This window comes from Castor canadensis, chromosome 11 (genome assembly GCF_047511655.1).
Source record: "Castor canadensis chromosome 11, mCasCan1.hap1v2, whole genome shotgun sequence".
Classification (NCBI taxonomy): domain Eukaryota; kingdom Metazoa; phylum Chordata; class Mammalia; order Rodentia; family Castoridae; genus Castor; species Castor canadensis.
Window position 1 is genome coordinate 986733 of NC_133396.1, and position 23184 is coordinate 1009916.

Genomic DNA, 23184 nt, shown 5'->3' on the forward strand with positions numbered 1-23184 from the left:
TGGGTAAGCTGTTGAGGGACTCCTCCCTGTGTTTCAGGCATGAGGAGCTGGATCATCTGGCCAGGGAGAGGGACTTGATGCTGACAGCAGTGAAGGGTGCCCACATGGAGCAGCTGCAGACCCTGAAGTCCAGGGTGCTGGAGCTGCAGGTCCAGTGCAAGACCCTCGAGGGACAGGTGCACAAGGCTGAGTGCACTCAGGCTACTGCTGCCAAGGAAAAGGACGCTGTCATCAGCAAGTGAGCCTGCCTTCTCTGGATCATGGCAGCCACGGTGCTCCTGGGAAACAGTGCAGCGGGGTGGGGATGGTCACTTCCTCAGCCCTTTGGGCATCTTTTTAATTTTTTTTTCTTTTTTTCCTTTCTTACTTTTAACTGGAAAATGTGTGTTGAATGTCACCATGAGCCACCTCAATCCAGCAGGCTCTGAGAACGTCATGGCTCACCTTTGCATTCTACATACCTGGCACTTGGCCTTTTATAGGCGTTCAGTCCATGTCTGGGTTGATGGTGTGCATAGCTGGCTGGATGTATATTTCTTCCTGGGTAGAACCATTGCCTTCATCTAGCAAGGAAGTTTCAGTTCTGCTGTGGCTTTTCCTTGGAGGCTGGGTGTGTGTGCACATGCACACACATATTGGAGGTGCTGCAGAGGACAGAGTTTGAGGGAGTAAGCAAGAACCTTTACCACATTCACATAGTTCCTTCTACACAGACTCCATGAAGATGCAGCAGCTCTAAAAGCTGGCTGGGATGCCCAGATTGCTCAGATGTCCAAAGAGGCAATCTCCAAAGACGTTCAGGTTCAGATGCTGCAGGAAGAGGAAGCGAAGCTTAAGGCACAGGTGGCCAGGTTCCAGCAGGACATAGACAGGTAACGTCCCCAATGCAGCCGTTTCTGTTGAGCACCTCCTGTGGATGGGAACTGTTCTAGTCCCATCTAGTGGCTAAGGATTTGAACTGAACAAGTCAAGTCCTGGGGAGAAAGAGTAAGTGAGAAACAGAAACAGGAGGTGGTGATGAGAAGGGGAGGGTGAGAGTAAGCAGACTGTCAGGGAGGGCATGCTCGGAGGAGTCTGTCCATGTGTACCAAGAGCTGCACAAGAACCACTGCTGCAGGACCCAGGCTGAACTCTTGCCTCCTGCACCCTTCGATTACTTGTTATCCTGGTTTTTCTCATCCGTTGCATGAACACACGAGTGACTAAAGATAATACCCTACTTTCTGTAATGTTTTAAAATCAACTTTATTGAGGAATAATTCAGATATAATACAACATCTGTTTTAATACAATCAATCATGATGGATATAGGCACCTATTCCCCACCACTGCAGTCGTCCCTACCCAGTACTCACTGATTGCTGTCACGCATGAGAGTCTTCCTTGACCGAAATTCCAGCTGCATGGAACCCAACTATGGTTTTTTATGTCTGGCCTCTTTGGTTTAACGTTTTCATTTGAAATCAGAGCAGGCTGCCAGTAGCAAGGTGTTGATTTCTTTACAGTTTGAGTCTACAACAGTTTATTTCGGATTTTCCTGTTTTCTATTTTTCTGTCAATTTTGGTAATTTGCATCTGCCTGTCCACTTCATCTAGTTGTTGACTAGTAGGCATAAAATTGTTCATGGTGTTCTTTTATTATCTCCCAGTGTGTGTAATGTTATAGTGATAATCTGTCTCGTTCTTTTTTTTTTTTTCTTTCCAGCATGGGGTTTAAACTCAAGGCCTCACGTTTGCTAGGCAGGGGCTCTACCACTTGAGTCACACCTCCAGACCTTTTTGCTTTAGTTATTTTTCCAGGTAGGGTCTCCAATATTTGCCCAGAGATAGCCTTGAACTGTAATCCTCTCAATCTCTGCCTCCCAAGAAGCTGAGGTGACAGGCATGTGACACCATACCTGGCTGCCTCTCTCATTTTTTTCCCCCCAGTACCAGGGTTTGAACTCAGGGTCCTGTGCTTGCTAGGCAGGTGCTCCACCACTTGAGCCATGCCCCCAACCCCTTCCTCTCTCATTCTTCACATTGATGATTTGTATTTTCTTTATCCACTAATCAGCCTAGCTAGAGGCTTAAAACTTTATTGATCTTTGCAAAGAATCAGCTTTTGCTATTTTCTGAATTGTTTTCTTATTCTCAATTTCATTGATACCTACTCTTTATTGTTTTCTTTCTTTTATTTCCTTTAGCTTTAATTTTCTGTTCTGATGACTCCTAATAGTAGGAGCCCACATGATTACTTCTGAGCCATTCCTCTTTTCTACTAGAAGCAGTTAGTACTCTAAGTTTCCTTTGAAGCTTAACTGCATCCTGTAAATTCTGGTATCATGAAGTTAAAATATTTTCTGATTTCCCTTGTGATTTCTTCTTTGGTCAGTGTGTAATTAGACCTAATTTCACATTATTTTGAGACTTCCAGACACCATTTGTTCCTGATTTCTAATCCAGTTCTGTCGAGGATACAGAACACATCCTGCATTGTTTCCTCTGAACTTCTCTGTTTCATGTCTTTGGAATGTGTTCTGCCTTGGTGTCTGGCAAAGTAGACTTGAGGAGAATATCTTCCCCTTTGGGCTCAGGGCTCTGAAAGGTCATGTGGGCCACATTGCCTGTTGGTGTTTTTGTTTTCCTATCCTTGTGATCTGTCTACCGGTTCTGTCAGTTACAGAGAGAAAAGTGTGGAAATCAACTGTAATGCAGTAAGGTTCTTCATTAAGTATGAGTACATTCAGTATTGGAATGCCTTCCTGATACCTTTTACTAGTAGAAACAGCCCTGTTTGCACCTTGTGATGGCATTGATGGGCTACCTGAGCCCCTCCTGACAGTGCCCACATGGCGCATTTTGGCACATCACCAGCCTATCTTTAACCTGCACTCCGGTGGGGGCGCACTCTGTAGTCTTACTCTGATATCTCTGTGTGTTCCTCAGGTGACTTCAACTGTTGGGTTTTAAATCTGTTGACTTCATCCCTTCTCTCCCTGTACATGGGCTGTTCTGCTTCCTCAGTGTGACCACCTCCTTCATGGCACTGGGTTTTCTGCAGCGTTCGGCACTCCTCATCATCTGCCAGTTGCATCGGCCTATCCACAGATGCTGCCTGTCCTCCATGTCACAATTACAGAAACTCCTCTGCGCATCCTGTGTCAGCATAGCTATGCTGAAGTTGGGAGGGATGCGGTTGCATCTCACCTTTGTTCTTCACATGAGGGGACCTCAGGAAATTTAATGTCCACAGGTACAAACAACAACTGTCACTGGCAATTGAAAGGGAACAGAGCCTGGAGCGTGACCAGGTGCAGCTGGGCCTGGACTGGCAGCGCCGCTGTGATGCTGTTGAACGGGACCAGATCCAGAGGTCAGAGGCTTTGATCCAGAGCCTGACCGAGGCCAGAAATCAGGTGTGTGTGGTGCTGCAGGGCACCAGACCTTCTTAGTTGCTGCTGGATGGCTGGGAGCACAGGCAGTTCTGTGGCAGAATAAGTTTGACTCTCACCACAATATTGTCCTAATTTTCACTGGCCGGTTGATTTGTGGCATCACATGTCACAGGAAGACCAGGTATGGTGCTGCACTAGTCACAGTAATGAGAAAATGTCCTTGCCCTGTCCTCCAGCCTTGGACAGTGTTTCATTGTTTCTCCCCCTGACTGGCAGCATGGTTTTGGCAGTACAGGGATGATCTGGCCTGTTGTGTGCAGTTCACCTAGCAGCCGGGGTGCTGTGGCTGAGCAGGAAGAACTTGGCTGCCCACCACAGCAAGGGTGGCCCCAATGCTCTGAATGCTGCGTGCAGCCTAGTTCTCATGGCTTTTCACCTGCTCCTGCTGTCTGCTTCGTAAGCAGAAAGAAGGCTGATCTCTGTACCCTCGGAGCCAACACTGCTCATAATCCACAAATGGGTGTTTTCTCAGGTGGCCGCTAAGCTCCAGGAGACTGAACGAGTACTGCATGAGCAGGAGGTGGTGCTGAGGGCTGTGGCCCTGGAGCGAGACCAGGCCATGGAGACACTGCAGACACACGGGCTTCTCTCTGGACAGGATGTGCAGGTGAGCATACCTCTCTTCCCTGAGCTGAGCCTCCCTGCAGCCCTGTGACTCCTCCTCCACCACTGCAGTGGGAAGCAGCACCAATTGCACCAAAATAGGGTGAGGCCTTCTCAGTCATCCTCATAATGACTGCTGTGGAAACAAGGGTGAAACTTAGTCCTTGAAGAGTTCAAGTGGATATGCACAGCATGCAGTCTTCTTTGTACCTTCAGCATTTGAAAACTCTGAAAACCCCACATCCAACTATAACTTGGGACTGGGGTCGGGCTCAGTGGTAGAGTGCATGCTTAGCATGTACAAGGCCCTGGGTTCCATCCCCAGCACTGAAAAAGAAAAAAAAAAAAAAATCCCCAAACTGATTCAATACTAGTTACTAATGTAGAATCACTGTTACGTGTTTTCCACAGACCTGTGCAATGGGCCATTCCGTGCCTGGATCTGTCTACAGTTCCTAGTTTTGCTTGGCAGGAACAAAAGTAGCCAGTAGCTATTAACTACTTATCCTGTGCTACCATCTTCCTAAGACCACAACATCTGTCAATTTGCTTCCTCTTGGGAGCTGGTGCTATGGCCAGTGAGGCCCAAAGACCAGAGGGCAGGGCAGCAGCAGTCTGAGAGGGCAGGAACAGTGGTGTTCCAGCCTGTGATGGCTATAGTTTCTCCCTGCCAGTCTTTTGATGAGGTGAGGTGTATTCACACAGGTGAAATGCATAGGTCCTGGAGTTCAGGGCCATGAGTCTGGCAGGTGAGTGTACCATATACTCCCACCTCTAACAAGATGTAGAACAAGCATTTCTTTCACCCCAGAGAGGTTCCTGTACCCTTCCATTGGCCCCACCTCCTATCCAAGGAAGCCCTGGTCTGACTTCTACTAATTCATTTCTCTGCCCATGGCTTATCTTATCATGGAGGACTCAGATGGGCAGGACTCCCTCCAGGGGCTCTGTAGATCCTAACCAATGTTAAGAATGTTTGAAGCTGAGTGCTAGTAGCTTGTGCCTGTGATCGTAGCTACTCAAGAGGCAGAGATCAGGAGGATCGAAGTTCAAAGCCAGCCTGGGCAAATATTTCGTGAGACCCTATCTGAAAAAAATGCATCGCATAAAAGGGCTGGTGGAGTGGCTCAAGGTATAGGCCCTGAGTTCAAACCTCAGTACTGCGAAAAAAAAAAAAAAAGTGTTTGAGGGCTAGGGGCATGGCTCAAGTAGCAGAGCATTTGCCTAGCAAGCATGAAGCCAAGTTCAAACTCCAGTACCACCAAAAACAACCAACAATGTTTGAGCCAGGTGCTGGTGGCTCACACCTGTAATTCTAGCTACTTGAGAGGCTGAGATTAGGAGAATTGCTGTTTGAGGCTGAGCAAATAATTTAAGACCCCATCTCAAAAAAATTTTTTGGAGACCCCATTTCCAAAAAATACCCAGAGAAAAATAGAGTGGAGATGTGTCTTAGGTGGTAGAGCGCATGGTTTCCAAATGCAAGCCCCTACCCCTACCCCCCAAAAAAAGGAATGTTTGAGATTTTACTGGGCACAGTGGCATAGCCTATAATCCCAGCTCTCAGGAGGCAGGAGTATCAAGAATTCTAAGTCAGCCTGGGCTACGAAGAAAGACCATGTCTCAAAAAAGAAAAAAAAAAATTGTGACTTGTCACTGATCAGCAATTTTATCCTCACCATCCTCCTGTGGAATGCACAGAACCCAGGAGCAATTCCTCCCCAAGTGTTGAGTCTGAGTGTACCTGTGAGGAGCCTGCTTCTCTAGGATGAGTCTTAACAGACATAAGAGACTGTTTGGCTATGTGCACTCTTAGAGGATGGGCAGGTGAGGATGCTGAGGGTTCCTCAGTCGGCTGGCATGAAGGAGGAAGGAGCAGGAATGTTAGAGGCAAGAGCCAGCCCCAGAGGATGCCAGCATCTCACCACCACATTGTTGCTGGCCAAGTGACTTACTCATTTTTAAATCACAAAATAATGCTTCCTAGCCTGTTGGCTTCATTGGTTTGTGGTGCTTATTTTGGAAAATTCAGCATGCTTCTAAATGTTCAGAGTGAAATCTCATGAAAGCCATGTGCCTTTTCATAATCAAAGGCTTGGGTAAGAGATTCGAACTTTGTCCCATAGACTCTGGGCCTCAGAGTGACTGGGTGATCAGAGCCTATGAGAATGTTGTTCTCCCTCCACATATACATCCTTAGCAGTCCTGTAGCCAAGGACAGTCTGATACAGACTACAGAACACCTGCGGGCTGAGTGTGTCCCTTAAAACACACAGGTTTGGGGGCTGGAAGTGTAACTCCATGGTAAAGCACTTGCCTAGCATGCACAAGACCCTGAGTTCATTACAATCAATCAGTGAATCCTTAAAGTAGCATTAAAAAAAACAAAAAAAAACCCCAAAAACCACAGGTTTATGTCCTGACCACAGAGCTTTAGAGTGTGACCTCACTGGAGGTCAGGCTGCCGCAGATGTAGATAGTTGAGGTTGTGCTGGGGTAGGGTAGGGGAGCGGACACAGAAGTACACCTGATGACGGCCATGTGATAGCACAGGCAGAGATCAGAGTGATACAATTACATGCCCAGGGGCACTAGGGATTGCTGCAACCTCCAGAAGCTCACAGAGGCCTGGAATAGATCTACTCTAGAGCCTCCATGGGCAGCATAGCCCTCCCTACATCTCCATTTCAGGCTTTGGGCCTGCGGAACTGTGAGAAAATAAATTGCTGTTTCAAACCACCAAGGTTGTGGTAATTTGTGATGGAACCTGTGCCATCTACTGAAGGTCAGCCTGGCAGCTCTCATACTCGGACCTAAATGGCAGTGAGCCTCAGAGGCTGTTTTAGTTTGTGTGCGCCTGAGGACAAGACTGCATTTAGCAACACTTCTCCGTACCTTGTTCAAGGAGCCATTAATATTGTCAATTCGAACATTTGCCCCTTTATAGAAAGTCATTCACCTCATTGTCTGGGGCTAGAGAGGCAGTAAAATCCTTTAGGGACTTCTCAGGGTGCCTAGGCCTGCCTCCCAGGCCTGCCTTTCCCCTGCTGCCAGCTGCCAGACCCTAGGAAGGCAGTACACTGACATTCTCGCTGCAGCACAAGGGGACACTCCTGTGCCTGTTCTGGGAGTGCCTGTGTTCCTGGTAGAAGGCAGCTCTGCAGGGCCTGGCCTCTGTGCTGCAGGCTGGAAAGGCAGATGGGAGCTGAGCAGCTGAAGGTGGTGTCCAAGCTTGCCAAGAAAGCACATCTCTCCTCTGTGAGCAGTTTCAGGAACAATAGCTCTGCAGTCCCCAGCCTTGACCCAAGTCAGAATCCCCTAGAGGCCAGGCATTGCTGGCTCACATCTGTAATCCTAGCTACTTGAGAAGCTGTGATTGGGAGGATCGCAGTTTGAGGCCAGCCCAGGCAAATAGCATGAGACCCCCATCTCCAAAATATCCAGAGCAAAATGAACTGGAGGTGTGGCTCAAGCAGTAGAGCACCAACTTTGCACTTGCAAAAGTTAAACCCTAGTGCTACTACTAAAAAAAAAAAAAAGGGAATTCTGTGGAGAGCTTAATAAAAACACACCCTCTAAGTGGGGAGCCCCAGAGATTAAGCTCCAGGGAAACCCCAGTGACAGTGTCAGGCTCGCATCATGAGCAGGGACAATTTGCTCCTTCCAAGGTTCCAAGGAATAGGGGGTGGGGCTTCCAGTTATTGGTATCCAAGGTCTCCTCACCATCCAGGCTTTGGAGATTCACAGGTGGCCTTTGCATGGTCATATGTGAGATGCTCACATACACACAGGGGAGACCTTCTGTGGACAGATGACAGAGAAAACATGGAGTTCCCCACCATTCCATTGGATTTTTCCCTGGCTGGCAATCAAAAGAAGATGTTTGATTTCAAGTTCTAGCTAAGCTGTCAGGGAGGCCATTGGTTGCTGTTTTCTTTGTTAAATAAACAATTAGCCAAACAAGTGGGTTCTGGAGTCAGGAACAAGGTGCACTGTACCCTTTCCCTGAAGAGCATCCTTGATCTTGGACAAGAACCAAAGTTTGTGGTTTCCTACCTCCTGTGAGCTCATCCTCTAACCACTGTGGCCCCCAGAACCAGTCTGCTGACACAAGCATATATCCTGGCCTTTGAATGGAATGACTGGCTTCAGGACCAAGACTCAGTAGAGAGAAGCCTTCACCAGCTTCTAGATGGCAACACAACATGAAAGTCTGAATCAAATCCAGCAATGATAGCCAAATACTGCACCTCCTGGCCTCAGGGCATCACTAACGAGCAGTATAGACAAACCACATAGTAAGCTGTAGATGTGGACTTGTGGCTGCCTGTGTGTCTTTTACAGACCCGGCTAGGAGCATATCAGGGCACCAGCCTCTGGATAAAGCCAGGGCTATTCTGTGCAGGAAGCAGGCTTCCACACTATATGGTATGCACGTGGCTGTGTCTTGAGATGTCTACCACAGGGACTACCTTTGACACCTGTGGACAGCAGAAACCTCTGGGAGGGCTCACTGATAACACTGCATTTACAATCCAGGGCAGACCAGAAGGCTGCACTTCTGGCAGTTCAGTGTCACTTCAGGGGTCCTGGGAGGGAGAGAATGCAGCCAGTCTGCTACCAAAAAAGGCTTCTCAGCCAACTTGATGTCACAGAGATGAGGTGGCACAGACACAGGTAGCGTGGACCTGAGGAGCCAACCAGGCTCCCCTGGTGCTTTACTGTCCTCCCACTTCATATGTGGAGGCTGTGGCCCCAGAGATGCAGCTGCATTGCCCCCTGAGAGGTGCTGGCAGAGTTCAGGGGAGCCAGGCTCTCCTCAGGGCTCACACCCCTGATCACTGTGCTGTCTATTGCCAAGGAGGCAGTGGGAAGCACCCGCCAGTCATGACCAAGGGGAGGCTGAGTGGTTGCAGGGACTGAATCTTCCCCATCTTTTCACAGATCTGTCTCACATAAGAGGTGAGGGGTGAAGCCTGAGGAGATGGTGCTGGAAGGCAGTCTGGCTCAGGGATTGGGGTTGAGAGAAGAGACAGCTTTTTTGTGGAAAGAAAAGAAATATGTCCAATACAACAACTTAAAAAGCTATGGGTTAGCATAGGGGTCTTTGAAATTAAGCAGAATGAGGCCAGACCCAGCTCAGCTGCTTTCTCAGCCTTATGGAGTCTGCTCTTGTCACTGTGAAGGGAGGGTAGCTTCATCAGTGATTTTGCCTGAAATCCACATTTCTAGAGAGCACCTAGAACAGGACATTGAGAGTGGGTTGAGCACATAGTGACTGTCAGTATTGGAGGGGCTACCCCTCAGGTGAGCATTTCACTGGGAAATTCTTTAAATTCTGCTGTCAGTATTTCTCAAGTCATGGAAATTCCTCAGAAACAACCCGTTTACCACTTTAAAAAAAAAAAAGTCTGCCCTTTGTGTGTTTTGTTTGTGTTTTCTTACTTAGGATCACTAAAGGTCTTATGTTTAGGTCTGCAGGCCTGTGGTTTCATCAGATTTGGAACACTTTTGGCTACATTGTGAGATCCCCTTTTGGGCCCCTCTTGCTTCTCTGCGTGTCTGTTTGTCTGCATCCTTGGACCGCGGGCCTCTGGAGCTCTGCTTACTTTTTTTCTCTCTTGACCTCTCTCCGACTTCAGTTTGGATATTTTCCATTTCTGTGTGTTTATAGTGACAGTTCTTTTCTTCTGTGCATTCCAGTCTGCTCTTGACTATAGTCTACCCAGTGAATTTTGTTGTGATGAAATATACATAAAATACATAAAAACAAATTTTCAGGGCAGCTGTCACCACCATCCATCTTCCTTCTTTCCAAACTGAATCTCTATCCCCATTACCCACTAGCCCCCCTATTCTCCCTTCCTGAGCTCCTGGCACTCCTAACCTCTGCCGTCTGTCTCTATGAATCTGACTACTCTAGGGACCCCCAAATGTGGAGCATTTCACGAATTCCTATGTCTTTCAGGTGCTCAGGTTAGGAAGGGTCATTGCAGCCCTTGAGAACAGGTGAGGAGTGAGCAGGGCCCAGGAGAGGGAGTGGGGACTTTTTGCCTCTTTGAGTCTGTAACACTCTTCTGTTGTGTGTGTGCTTAACAGATACCAAAGCAGCACAAAGGAGAAATAAGTAAGGAGTTTCCATCCACTGAGATCCAGCAGCTGCAAGAGCAGAACACAAGCTTGCGGAATGCTGTCACACAGATGAGGAGGGAAATGGAGGCACTAAGCAGTCAGATCCCTCCTATGCAGTTAGGAGAGAGACTGGGGGCAAACAGGCCCGATTGTAGGGCTGGAGGAGATGCAGCCCCACCTGGTAAGGACAAGAGAGGGAAAAGGAGGGAAGGAGACTGTGTGGGGAGAGGGCAGACAGATGTCATTTCCGAGGCTCACAAGTTGACATCCAGGGCTAAGGGTGTAGCTCAGTGGTAGAGTGCTCGCCCAGCAGGACCCTGGGTTCCATTCCTAGCACTGGAAAAAAAAAAAAGTATATCAGTTGTTTTTCCCCCAAGAGAAGACCCTAAGATTCATTTTGAAAAACATTGGGCTAGGAGAGTGACTCAAGTGGTAAAGCACCTGCTTGGCAAGCTTAAGGCCCCATGCCCAAGCCCCAATATGGCAGAAAAGAGGAGGGGAAGTGTTTTTCCTGGTAATGTGGAGGGGAAAGTACAGGGCTTAACACATAACACACCTGGAAGCCCACAGTCAGAGTAGGTAGGGCAGTGTGGCTGGTAGCAGGGGTGTGGGAGCCAGGCCTTCTCCAGAGGCGCAGCCTGTGGTAGAACTGCGGTAGCAGCTGCCACCCATGCCTGGCTTGCAGTTGACGCCACCAGTGCTTTTGGGAGAACAGTACCTGAGATGGGAGTTGATCTCTTCTTTGCACAAAGCCTGTGGGGTGGAGGTGGGCAAGGCCCCTGCTCTGGGGCTGAGCCCTTCCTGGAGGACACGGAGGCTGGATGGGTCTCTGGAGGTACACTCTGGAGAATGAGGGGAGGAAGGTCCTGAGGGGCAGGAGGGAGAGGACAGGGACAGGAGAAGCGGGAGAGCCAAGCAAGTTCTGTGCCTGTGGAATGGACATGAGGTACAAAAGTTTGTGAGTGTATGGTGTTCCTGGTGTTTCTGTCAGATTATGCTCTGGCCCTTGAAGCAGAAGTGCGAAACCTGCAGCAGAAATTTAAAACCCTGGAAGAGCAGCTAGAAGGTGTGTCAGAGCCTCCAAAGATGTCCTCAGGCACTGTGGATCTGCACCCTGATGCCTGCATCTCCACAGAGACCCCAGGTGAGGGTCTCTGTTACCTGCATGCTGTGTCCCACTGTCTTCTTGAAAACTAAAATGTGTCCCTAAGGAAAACCTTCCACATGCAGGGCACAGCTCAAGGGTCCTTCTAGTGATCAGTATCTCATTAGCAGACCCCAGATTTCTGAGTTAGCCATCTTTACCCCATAGTCTCATATAAATGAAGTGACATGGTACATGACCTTTTGACTGGACCCTTTTGATCTGCTCTGTGTCTCAGTTGGCAATTCCAGACTGCTGTTAAGGCAGCTGTGGATTTATACTCCAGCAGTAGTCAGAAAGACAGCCTGCCAACATGCACAGTCCACTGTCCCCTGGCAGCCATTCTAGAGCTGCTTGGCACAGCTGTCACAGCTAATTTGCACATCCTTGTGTGTTGATGAAATTGGACATCTTTTCCTGTGTCCTTTGGAGCTGAGTCTTCATCTGCTTGGGCTGCCATGGTAAAATACCACAGGCCAGGCTTAGACAGACACCATCGCGTGCTCTGAGGCCACAGAGTCCCAAACAGTCTTCACCAAGTGCAAAACTCAAGGTTTGCTACTTGATTCTGCCTGGTTTCTCACCTGAGCCCCTCAGGGATTGCCACAGACTCTCACCTTCACGGCGTGGGGCAGAACGTGGGGGTGGGAGCAGCCGAGAGCAGGTGCTTTCTCTGGTCCTGTGGCTCTAGGGAGACGGCTTTTCTGGGACCTTTTTATTTATTTACTTATTTTTTTTGGACAAAGCTCATTGGCATTTTTAGTGTGTGCATTCCTCTGCACCCAAGCCAGGACGTTCAGGAAAAAAGAGAACAGGAAACTCACACTTCATCATCCCCTGGCCCACAATCCTCACCTTTCAGAACCTACCCACAGCTGTGGTACTTTTAGCCAGGCTTTTAGTTGTGATTAGTGAGGAGAATAGGGCAGAATGTGCTTGCTCCATCTTGTCAGACTGTCCTTGCAGTTCTGGAATATGCCCAATGCATTTTGGTATATTCTTCCCTGTATGTACTGCCAGGTCTGGTGTACTGATCTTTCACTGAGAACTGCCACATTTGTGCTCAAGGTTAAGATGGGCCTGTCATTTCCTTCCTCATGACACTCATGTCACGGTGTGGAGCTGAGATTATTGTGGTCTCATAAATATATTCCCACCAGATTTATGCTAAGCTTTCCTTAAACAATTGGTAGGATTCAGCTTTGAAATCACTAGGATCTGTAGTTTTCCTTGTAGGAAGGTTCTAAACTATGAGCTCAGTTATTCATAGTTATGGGACTACCCAGATTTTCTTTTATTTCTTGGGTGGGATTGGGGTTTGAACTCTGGGCTTCATGCTTGCAAAGCAGGTACTCCATGGCTTGAGCCACACCTCCAGTCTATTGTGTTTTTTGATGTTACATTATTCAAAGAAATTGTCCCTTTCATCTACACTTTCAAACTTCTGGCATAAACTAGGCATGGTGGTACATGCCTATAATCCCAGCTGCTCAGGAGGTAGAGGAAGGAGGATCAAAAGTTTAAGACAAGAGGGTGTGGCTCAAGTGGTAGAGGCCCTACCTAGCAAACTCAAGGCCCTGAATTCAAAACTCAATTCCACCAATAAATAAATGAATAAATAAATAAATAAATAAAACAAAAAGAGTTCAAGACCAGCTGGAACAAAGTTAACAAGATCCTGTCTCAAAACAGAATAGAGGGCTGGCAGAGTGGCCCCGCTTAGCAAGCATGAAGGCCCTGTGTTCAAACTCTAGTACCACAAAAAAAAAAAAGAAAGAAAGAAAAAGAAAAGGAAGGTCAAAACAAAATACAATGAAAGGACTGGGGGTGGGGTAATGGCTCCAGTGGTAAAGTGATTGCCCTGCATGTCTGAGGTCCTGAGTTCAATCCCAGAACGACAAGGGGGTTGGAGATAGACTAACTTCTGGCATGAAGCTGCTTATCAGATGAGATTTGTTTGCTTGCTTAGACAGGTCTTGTGTTACTTTAGCTGACTTCAACCCCTAGCTCCTCCTGCCTGCCTCAGCTTCCTGAATAGCTGGGATTACAAGTGCATACCATCTGTCCTATGCATTTTTAAATGTCCATAGGATATTTTTTCATCCATTAGATTGGTGGTATGCTTCTGTTCCCTTTTGTTCTTTCTTGTCTAATCTTACCAGGGAAGGAGTTATGTATTTATTTATTTATTTTTGGCCTTTTCAAAAAGTCAAGCATGGGGCTGGCAGAGTGGCTTAAGTGGTAGAGCACCTGCCTAGCAAGCATGAGACCCTGAGTTCAAACCCCAGTCCTGCCAAAAAAAAAAAAAAAAAGTCAGGCTTCAGTTTTGTTGATCCTCTATTATATATATTTTCTCTTTCCTTGGTATCTTATTTTGGCGGGGGCAGTATTGGGGTTTAAACTCAGGGCCTCATGCTTGCTAGTCAGGCACTCTCTCACTTGAGTCAGTCTACCAGCCCTGTTTTGTGTTGGGTGTTTTCGAGATAGGGTCTCTCAGGCTATTTGTCAACTCTGGCTTTGAACCACCATCCTCCTGATCTCTGCCTCCTGAGTAGGGTTACAGCCGTGAGCCACTGGCACCTGGCCTATTTCCTCAATTTCTAATATTGACTTTAGTCTGTCTTTTCTTCTACTTTATTTGGGCTTTTTGTTTTTGTTTTGTTTTGTTTTGTTTTTGTTTGAGACAGGGTTTCACTATGTAGCTCAGGCTGGCCTTGAATTTCCTGATCATCCTGCCTCAGCTTCTGAGTGCTTACAGGTGTGCACCACCATACCTGGCTTCTTTTTCTAATTTCTTGAGATAAATGTTCAGTTAATGGATCTTCAGCCTTTCTTCTTTTCTGTAATGTACACCTAAAGCAATAAATGTTCTTGAGAGGTCAGCTTTAGAAGCACTCCTTAAGGTTGGATAAGTAGTACTGTTATTATCATTCAGTTCCAAATAACTTTTAGCATATTGTCACTTCTTTGGCCAGTATTATTTGAATGTCTTTTGCTTCCCAGGCAGATGGCATGAGCACTAGTCTCCATCAGCTCTGACATGGTGAGTTTGGGTTTGTCTTGCATGTCTTGTTTCACGTACAGCATGTCTCTTATCTTTGCAGGGACCCAGATCCCTGGAGTCAGGGAAGGACATGTTCACCGTAAAGTCACCCAGCAGCCCCACAGGAGCACTCTGGGAGAGTATGCTCATCCCCAGGGAGGCTGGTCCTAGCATTCTAGATTTGAGCCTGACAGAGTTGCTCTTCTCTACAGGAGGATCTGCCCAAGCTGGCCAGGTGTGCACTAGACTGGCGCTCAGGAAGCTTGGAGATAGGGTGCAGCTCTTGACCTTGCTGGTGATGCAGCTCAAAAACAAGGTGAGATGCTCCTGCTGACCCTTGAGGTTGTGCAGATCTTCCTACCTGAGCATCAAGGTGTGGGCTCTGAGTAGTGCAGGTGTGACTCCCATGACCTTTGGCATCCTTGTTGCTGTTTCCTTCTGAGCAAAGAGCTGTTGTGAGCAGTCACCATTTATCCTGTGTGTCCATAGAAGGTGCACAGGGACAATCTGATAAGCGAGAGAAGAGATCTCAACAGAGGGCAGCTCCAGGGCAGGACATGCAGGGCCCTGTACAGATAGAGTCTGAGTCCAGCTTCTATTACTTAGTATGATGTTTTCAATGTTTGCCTGTATTGTAGGTGTGTCGGTGCTTTGTTCTTTTGATGGCTGTACTGATAATATTCCATTGAGTGGATGGGTACGTCTTCTCTCTGCACACGCCTGTGCATGGACACTGGGTTAGCTGTTGTGAATAATACAGCAGCAAGCGTTCCTGTACCTCTCTCTCTGTGGAGGCTCATGTTCAGTTTGGGGCATTGGTGTGTCATACGGTGACACTGGGCTTCACTCTGAGGAGCCACTGACGGTGTCCAAAGCAGCAGCACCATTTACATTCCCACCAGCAGCGTAGGAAGGTTCTGCTTTCTTACATCCTCACCAGCACCAGCTACTTTGTGTTTTATTCTAGCCATGTGAGTGGGTGTAAGGTGGTATGCAGTAACCCTGTCAGAGGCTTCTTGGCAGCACTGGCAAGGTGATGCCAAGATCCAGAGTGGGGTCTCACAGCCAACCTGTTGCCTGCTGCCCACCGTTGTTCCTGTGGCCTGTGACTTCCCTTCTGAACCTGCCGCACATGTCTACCATTGAGTTCGAAATCAGTGCCCTGCACTTGCTAGACAAGCATTCTACACTCAAGCCATGCCTCCAACCCCTTTTTGCTTTAGTGACTTTTCAGGTATGGTCCTGTGTTTTTGTCCCAGGGCCAGCCTGGATCTCAGTCCTCCTATTTAAACTTCCAGAATACCTGAGATGACAGGTGTGTACTCCCATACCCAGCCCCAGGTCTGCCTTTTGTCCACTCCCAGGTCATTTTTTGCCTTTTGATAGTCTCTGCCCTCCTTCTCTCTTCCCTTTCACTCCTTTCCATCTGCCCTTTCATTGACAGAAAAGACCCTTGCAGTTTTCTAGGGGCAGTGTGCCCCACCCTGGGATTAGGGCTCAGAAGAAGGCTATAATACACAGCCACAAATGGACTATCCCAAGCCAGCTTTGGGGTCCAGAGTGTGGGCAGCATAGGAGTGTAACATGTGGGGCAGGTTTGCAGGTGTTCATGTCCAGCTAAGAGGAGAGACTGGCCACTGGGCTCTTCTCTGCCCCGCCTTGCTTTCTATTCTTCCCTGGCCATCTGCCCCTCCCACCTTATCCTAATGCTGCCTCTGAAATGGCCCCCTAGGTTCGGCAGAAGCCCCTGGTGCTGGACACCATCCAGCGTGAGCTTTCACATGGGGTGGACCAGGTGCACCTGGAGGTTTTGGAGCTGTGGAAGCAGGTAGCTGAGCTGGAGGAGCATCTTGGAGCAGTCCGGCAGGAAGGTGGGGAGTCTTCCCAGCAGAGGCAACCCAAGAGAGAGGTAGGTGCCCTTGTGTGACCACCTTGGCCTCTCTACACTGGCCTCTTGAGCTCCTGCTGCTGAGGGCAGGCTTTTTGGCTGATGCTCTGCCACGTCTCTGGTCTGCATGGCTTGCGACAAAGTCTACCTAGAGGTTGGACCCCTGCCTCCACCCTTCTTCTTTCCCTCCACTGTCCTGCCATGCGGCCTTGCTCCTGCCTTTGCCCCTTCTTCAGCTGGCCTCACTGGGGTGGATTTGCAGCCCACACTCATACTCCCTTCAGCTGAACTGTCTTCAGGAAGTTCACGCTGCGAGTGCTGTCATCTCCTCCTGGGTCAAGCCTGGACCGCTTGGAAGAGGGATCTGCCTGCACAGGCCTGGGACCCATGGGAGATGGGGCCACGTGGCTCGCACCACAGCCTCCAGAGCTGTGGCTTTGCCTCCTTTATCTTGGGTCTGGCCAGCCCTCAGCATCAAGTGCCCACCCAACCCATGACTGGGTCTGAGCCATGGAACAGGTCTTGAACACTGACTCTGAGTTTAGCAGGCCAATAAGCTCTTTCTCCTTACCCAAGACCCTGATGGAAAGGTAGGAAGGGCCACTTCCCTCTTTCCTCTGGGTTCCTCTAAGGCCCTGCTACTCGGCGCAGTGACCTGTGGTGACCTGTGGTGATCTGTACTGACCTGCAGTTACCTTTGGTTTCCTGAGGTTACCTGCAGTAACCTACAGTGACCTGTAATTTGGTTACCTGTAAATGACCTGTGGTGACCTGCGATTGCGAAAGGTGCCCTAATAGTCACCAAAGGTTTTAGGGAAGTAGAATGATGTCTGGAGCCATGCATGGAGATGCTTGCCTGAAAACCAGTAGTTGGGAGGCTAAGGTAGGAGGATATCAAGTTTAAGGGTATCCTGGGCTATGTAGTGAGACCTTGTCTTAAAAAAAATAAAAAGGCAGAATAATGTCTGCAAGGCACTCAGATCCCTCTAGCAGGAGCAGCCCAAAAGCTGAAGACAGTGCATGTGCCCTTGTACCACCAAGCTTTGAGAGCAGGTATTCAGGACGCAAGGGGGACGCAGCCCAGGGTCTCTAGCACAGCCGTGCCTAGGAAGTGATAGGAAAAAAAACACACGTGCATGGACTGAGGGAGCCAAAGCCCCAGCTGATGCTCAGTCATCGGGCACTAAAGGGCTCTACTGGCCAGTAATAAAGTCCCCAAGAACCCTAAGACCAGCCTTCCCTGAGCTCCCAGACCTCCTTACGATTAGCAACTCCAGGGTTAACTCATGGGGACCCTGGCCCAGCTAAGTGATGGCCATGTTTATCCCCCAGGTTTCCCTCCTGCACCAGCAGCAGCTCCTCTGTCTGGCAGTCAAGGACCTGTGAGCCCTTGTCAGCTGCTGCCACAGTGCTTTATTCCTACTTATTCAGAATGAACAGGCAACAAATTATGCATATAAGCAAACAATTGAAATGGAGGTGCTATACTCTGTAGCAGACATGCTGGACTGAAGCAATATGAATCCCAAGCCTAGTTCTCCCTGGGGCAAGGGCCAGGCAGGTATTTCTGAGCCTGTATTGGAGGATATAAAACACAGTGGTCAGGCTCTCCTGCTTCCTGTGGGCCTGAGTGCCCTGTAACCTTGGCAAGGTATGAGGTCACTCTCTGGGTGAAAATGGGAGGCTCAGAGAGCATGAGTGGCCCACTTCCCAGCCATGCATCTGACACCTTTAATGAGTGCTGGGTGCCAGGCTTCTCATCTCCAGGAGAGGAGAGGCCAGGAGGTCAGCATTCCTGGGGTCAGGTGGAGCTGGCACCCTCCGTGTCAGCAATGTCCACAGCTGTCATTCCAGATTTGTAGAGAAATGGATGGAAACACACATGCACGTGTCCCCACCTCTGTCCCTGAGGGCTGAGAAGCAGCTGTGAGCCCCTGTGCCCAGAGGCTGGTTCTGAATTTCCTGTTCTGCTGGGACCAGGGCTCCTTAGTACTGCTTTCAGCATGGGATATGTGAGGAGAGTACAGATGCCAGCTGTAAGGGGCTCCTCTGACCAAATCTAGAGCAGTAAGTAATGATAGAAAGGATTAAGAAATCACAAGTCAGCCTGGCATTGGTGGTTCTCACCTGTAATCCTGCCTACTCAGGAGGCAGAGATCAGGAGGACTGCAGTTCAAAGCCAGTCCAGGCAAATAGTTTATGAGACCCTAATCTTGAAAAAAAAAAAACCCATCCCAAAAAAAGGGCTGTTGAAGTGGCTCAAGGTGTGGGTCCTGAGTTCAACCCAAGTACTGCATAAGAAATTGCAAGTCCATCCTGGGGCAAATAAGTGAGTCAGTGAGGACAATGGGAAGCAGAGATAGCACTGAGCAGACAATGGAGGGATGCAGAACAAAGGCAGGGGCTCAGCGGGAACATGGCATACTAGCCTCCTGTCAGACAGCATCTCCCCAAGGTTTCCAAGAGGACAGAGTTGCCTTCTCAACAAAGACGCCTGTGGGACCCCAGCCTGCCCCAGCTCCCAATATCAAGACACACAATGTCCTGTGCCTCCCAGTAGGATGCACTTGGGACTTGTTCCTGGGGTTCCCGAAATGTGGAACCTGAACCTTAGTACAAAGTCAGCACAGACAATACCAGAGGGCTGTGCCACAAGTTGGCTTGGAGTCTTCAGGGTGTCAGTGTCAAAAGTCACCAGGGACCCTCCAGCTGCAGGCCCAGGAGACTGGCATGAGATTGCCATATTGGGCCTGGGACCTGGATCGGAAAATAAAACTGGAAAGGCGTGGTCAGGATACTAGGAGAGATCTGCATGTGGCCTTGGATTGACCTTGTGCCCACACATCCTATGTGGGAAGTGCAGACTGGAGCGAGAGAGTGGAGTGGGTCTGCCACTTGCAGACTAGAGGGTGGACGTGGAGGCATGTACTCCAGTGTTTCAGAAGGGGCTTATGTGGATGGAGGCAGTGATGGAGCAGAACCAGCTGTCTCCAGGGTGGGAATCAGGCAGAGTCCAGCAACTGTCCTTGCAACTCTCAGTTGAAAGCTAGTCCACCCCTCCCTTACCCAACCAAGGAGCAAGGAGTCTACAAAGTTGGCCACACATGCCTGCCCAGAGGGAAAGGTGTATGGTGGGTGGGGTGCTACTCTTCACCCCGGCCCAACCTGAGCTAGGTCATGCAGCTGCGGCTTGGCCAACCAGCCACCCCATGCTGCCAGGCCACAGCACCCACATCAACCCCTTCTTGCCCCAGCCTTTCAGCCTGTGCCTGGCATGGAAGGCAGTAGGAGGGACGATTCCTGGGGCCACTTGGTGGCAGTGATGGCTACCTAGAAGCTTTGGCCTCACAATGGGGGAGGAGGGCCTGGACTGGCCTGGCCTGGTGGACTTCCTCTGAGCCCAGAGGGGTGTGCTGGCTCTGTCTGCAATCTCCTGCAACTCTGGTCAGTCCCTGGCAAATATCAGTGACACACTTCAGCAAGTCAGATTTCTCTGGATCTTTACTGTCCAGGCCCTTCCCTTAGCAGTATGCTGGCACGATGTGGGGAGGGTGCCTGGGTGAGTGCAGGCAGATGTGCTGCCACAGTACCTGTTGGGGAGGGGAGCTTAGTTCAAATGATGTCACTGAATGTCTCTGTGGAACCTTTATTTCAGGGAACAATTTAGAGAGTTATAACAATAAATTTTATTTATTTATTTGGTGGGACTAGGGTTTGAACTCAGCTTCATTGCTTGCAAAGCAGGCGCCCTACTGCTTGAGCTACACTTCAAGTCCACTTTGCTCTGGTTATTTTGAAGATGGAGGTCTCACGAACTATTTGCCCTGGGCCGGCTTTGAACTGCAATCCTCCTAATCTCAGCCTTCCAAGTAGCTGGGATTACAGGCTTGAGCCACTGGTGTCTGGCTTCAAAATAAACTTTAACCAAGTAAAATTTTATCAGAAACTGAGCCCAGGAAGTTCCACTACAGTCCCAGGCATGCATGTTCAGTGTCAGGACCAAGGTCCTGGGCTGAAGCCATGCCCCCACACTGCCAAGCTGCTGGACCACTCGAGTGATATGACCAGGGTGAAGGGTCCACATGTGGAGAGCAAATTTTCCTTGAAATCTCTAGGTGTTAAGGTTTGCCAAGGCTGTTTCAGAACAAATCTTTACTCATTAAAGTAACTACGTACTAACAAAATTAGAGATAAGGGCAAAATAGTTTCTGCTGGGTATTGAGGGGGTGGGGGGGAGAAGGAGGGGGCGGAGTGGGTGGTAAGGGAGGGGGTGGGGGCAGGGGGGAGAAATGACCCAAGCATTGTATGCACATATGAATAATAAAAAAATAAAAAAAAAAAAAAGTAACTGTGTACTTGTAGAGCCCTGGGCCTAGAGAAGACTGGGATCCTGCTTGGGATATGTGGAGCCCAGTCCTTCCCTTCCTCCAGGTCTGCCCCACTCTCCCCAGGCCTGAGCCTCAGGTACTTTGTCTCCAAAGGCAGACTGGTTGAGGGCAGAGGCACAGGTCACATGCCCTGAAAGGCATAGGGGTTTGGCGTGCCCAGGCCTGCCACAAGGCTGCCTGGCCTGGCTCATCTGTGAGGCCATCAGACTTTCTCTGTCCAAGAGTAAAGACAGGTGCTTCCCTGCTGTTGTCACACCATGACTCCCTCCATCCCTACTAGCCTGCAGCACATGCCAGAGGCATCATGGCATAGTCACCTGGTACAGTCACCCATATGCTCCTGGGCCACCTGTGGAATAGCAGCACCCAGAGGGCACAGCCCCTTGCCAGGCCTGGAGAAGACCAGGAAGCTGCAGAGCAGGATGTGCAGGTCATTCCAGGGTGTGAGCTCTTGTGGTCAGGGCAGGGGAGCCACCTGGCTTCTCACAGGTGTGAGGGACAGCTGAGCTGAGCCCCAGAGCCTGAGTGTAATTGGTCTCTCCTGTGTCCTGTTCTTGTCCCATACATCCTCTCATGTTGCTACTACACTTCTGCGAGGCAGAACCACACTGAACTGCAGGCCAGACTGAACCTCACGGCACTTCCCAGGTGTTCTCATCTAGGCTTGGCCCAGGCCCATTATCTCTGTGTCAGCCTCCTCCCTCAACTGCCTGTGCTTTCTCCCTGCACCTTTCAGGGTGGGAACCACAGCTGATCGGCAGTGTGGTAAGGGATGCCCAATAGGCAGGTAGAGAAAGGAGCAAGCCAGAGAGGAAAAGGTAGGACAAGCCAGCCTGTGGAGAGCAGAAATGAGGTGGAGGCCCAGCTAGCACAGTCCAGAGCATAAGAGCAGAGTGGAGCCCACAGCAGAGGGCGAGAAGGAGTAGATCCAGCACCACAGCCCACACAGGGTGCAGCTTTCAGGTCTGGGGGCTCGCTGAAGTCAGGTGGGGCAGACCTTTGTTCATGGGAATAGAGCCCACCATGGGCCCTGGGAGAGTCCTGTGCTACTTGGGTGTTAGTGAGTTCTTAAGCTCTCCCTTTAAAAGCCAAGACTCCAGCAGGGCAGGGCAGGGCAGGGACTGTGGAAGGAGGCATCAGGGAGGCTACAAGAGCCTCTGGCCAGCGGGAAAGGGCCAAGGAACTAGGGCAAAGTAATAAAGGTCAGTCTGTGACCCTTGAGATGGGGGCCTGGTTTATCCCGTTCCTTGTAAAGAAGATACTGCAGTCCCCTCTCCCCACCACCACCACCACCACTGTTGAAGCATGAGGGACAGACACTTCAGTGTCTTTCCTTTGGCGGGATGTCACCAGTGAGATGGACAGCAATGCTGGCTCTGGAGGGGCAGCGGGGAGCCCAGTGGGCAGCACAGCACCACTCTGACTGCACCTTGATCCTTCCTTTTCCCCACAGCAGGCCTGTTATTACGTGGTCTTACAGAGCTGTCTATTGTGTGGCTTTCATTTATAGGGCCTCACTGATGGGAGACCTATGGACACTGAGAACCAGGGGCAATTCCCCACGTATCCCCAGCCAGTGGCACAGCCCCTGCAGACCTTATCTGCACCCTACCTGCAGCGGAAGCTAAAGGAAGCAACCAGAAAAATCCTAAGCCTCTGCCTGGAAAAGGAGCAGCTCATCGAAATGGGGAACCGCATGCGCTCTGAGCTAGGCCATGTTAAAGGTGAGTCCTGGGAATAGGATGGGGACCAAGCTGTATGGGCCTAGGAGTAGCAGGAAGGAGAGGGGTACCCTGGAACCACCAGGGAAGGCAAGCCCACGAGCCTGGTACAGAGGGAGGACTATAGGCCAGACTTCTTAGGAAGGCTGGCAGAGAACAGAGGCCACTCATGGTGGAATGCCCAGCCAGACTTGCAGGTACAGGACCCAGGTGCATCTCAGTGCTGGGTATTCCCCGGGCCCACTTCTCTGGCCACATATGTGAGGACACAGCTATAGAACAGTGAAGTTTATGTGTGGCAGACAGCAAGGCAGCCTGCTCCCAGGCCAGCCTGCTATGGACTTTCCTAGATAGTGGCAGCGGTGTCTCCTGACGGAGGCTGAGGCCAGGACCACAGATGTTTGACCAATTTCCTAGGAAAGGCAAGCAACACCAAATCCCAGACTCTAAAAAAGACTCAAGAGAGCCGGGTGCCAGTGGTTCATGCCTGTAATCCTAGCTACTTGGGAGATTGAGATTGGGAGAATCATGGTTTAAGTCCAGTCCAGACAAAAAGTTCATAAGACCTCATGTCAAACCAACCAGTAACTGGGTGAGGTGGCTTGCTCCTGTCATCCGAAGCTACAAGGGAAGCTGAGATCAGGAGGATCGTGGTTCCAGGACAGCCCAGGCAAAAGAGTTTGTAAGACCCCATCTGAATGGGAAAAAAACCTATGTTTGGTGGCACAGGCCTGTCATCCCAGAAACCACAGAAAGCCTAAACCAGGAGGATCACAGTCTAGGTCAGCTTGGAAAAAAAAGAATGAGACCTTACTTCCAAAATAACAG

At 49.6% G+C, this 23184-nt stretch overlaps 1 protein-coding gene across 7 annotated transcripts in view; it reads left to right on the top strand.

Moving 5' to 3' along the window:
* Ccdc57 (coiled-coil domain containing 57) overlaps positions 1-23184 on the top strand; it is a 110418-nt gene that overhangs the window by 40630 nt on the left and 46604 nt on the right. For all 7 annotated transcript variants that reach the window (XR_012438397.1, XM_074044840.1, XM_074044843.1 and 4 more), the window contains exons 7-15: positions 38-238; positions 714-872; positions 3236-3398; positions 3910-4044; positions 10140-10353; positions 11164-11316; positions 14572-14675; positions 16092-16268; positions 22146-22359. Coding sequence is in view for 6 of the 7 variants with exons in the window: in XM_074044840.1 (XP_073900941.1) it covers positions 38-238; positions 714-872; positions 3236-3398; positions 3910-4044; positions 10140-10353; positions 11164-11316; positions 14572-14675; positions 16092-16268; positions 22146-22359 (1520 nt within the window). In the remaining variant the exon portion in view is untranslated. The remainder of the gene's footprint in view (positions 1-37; positions 239-713; positions 873-3235; positions 3399-3909; positions 4045-10139; positions 10354-11163; positions 11317-14571; positions 14676-16091; positions 16269-22145; positions 22360-23184) is intronic.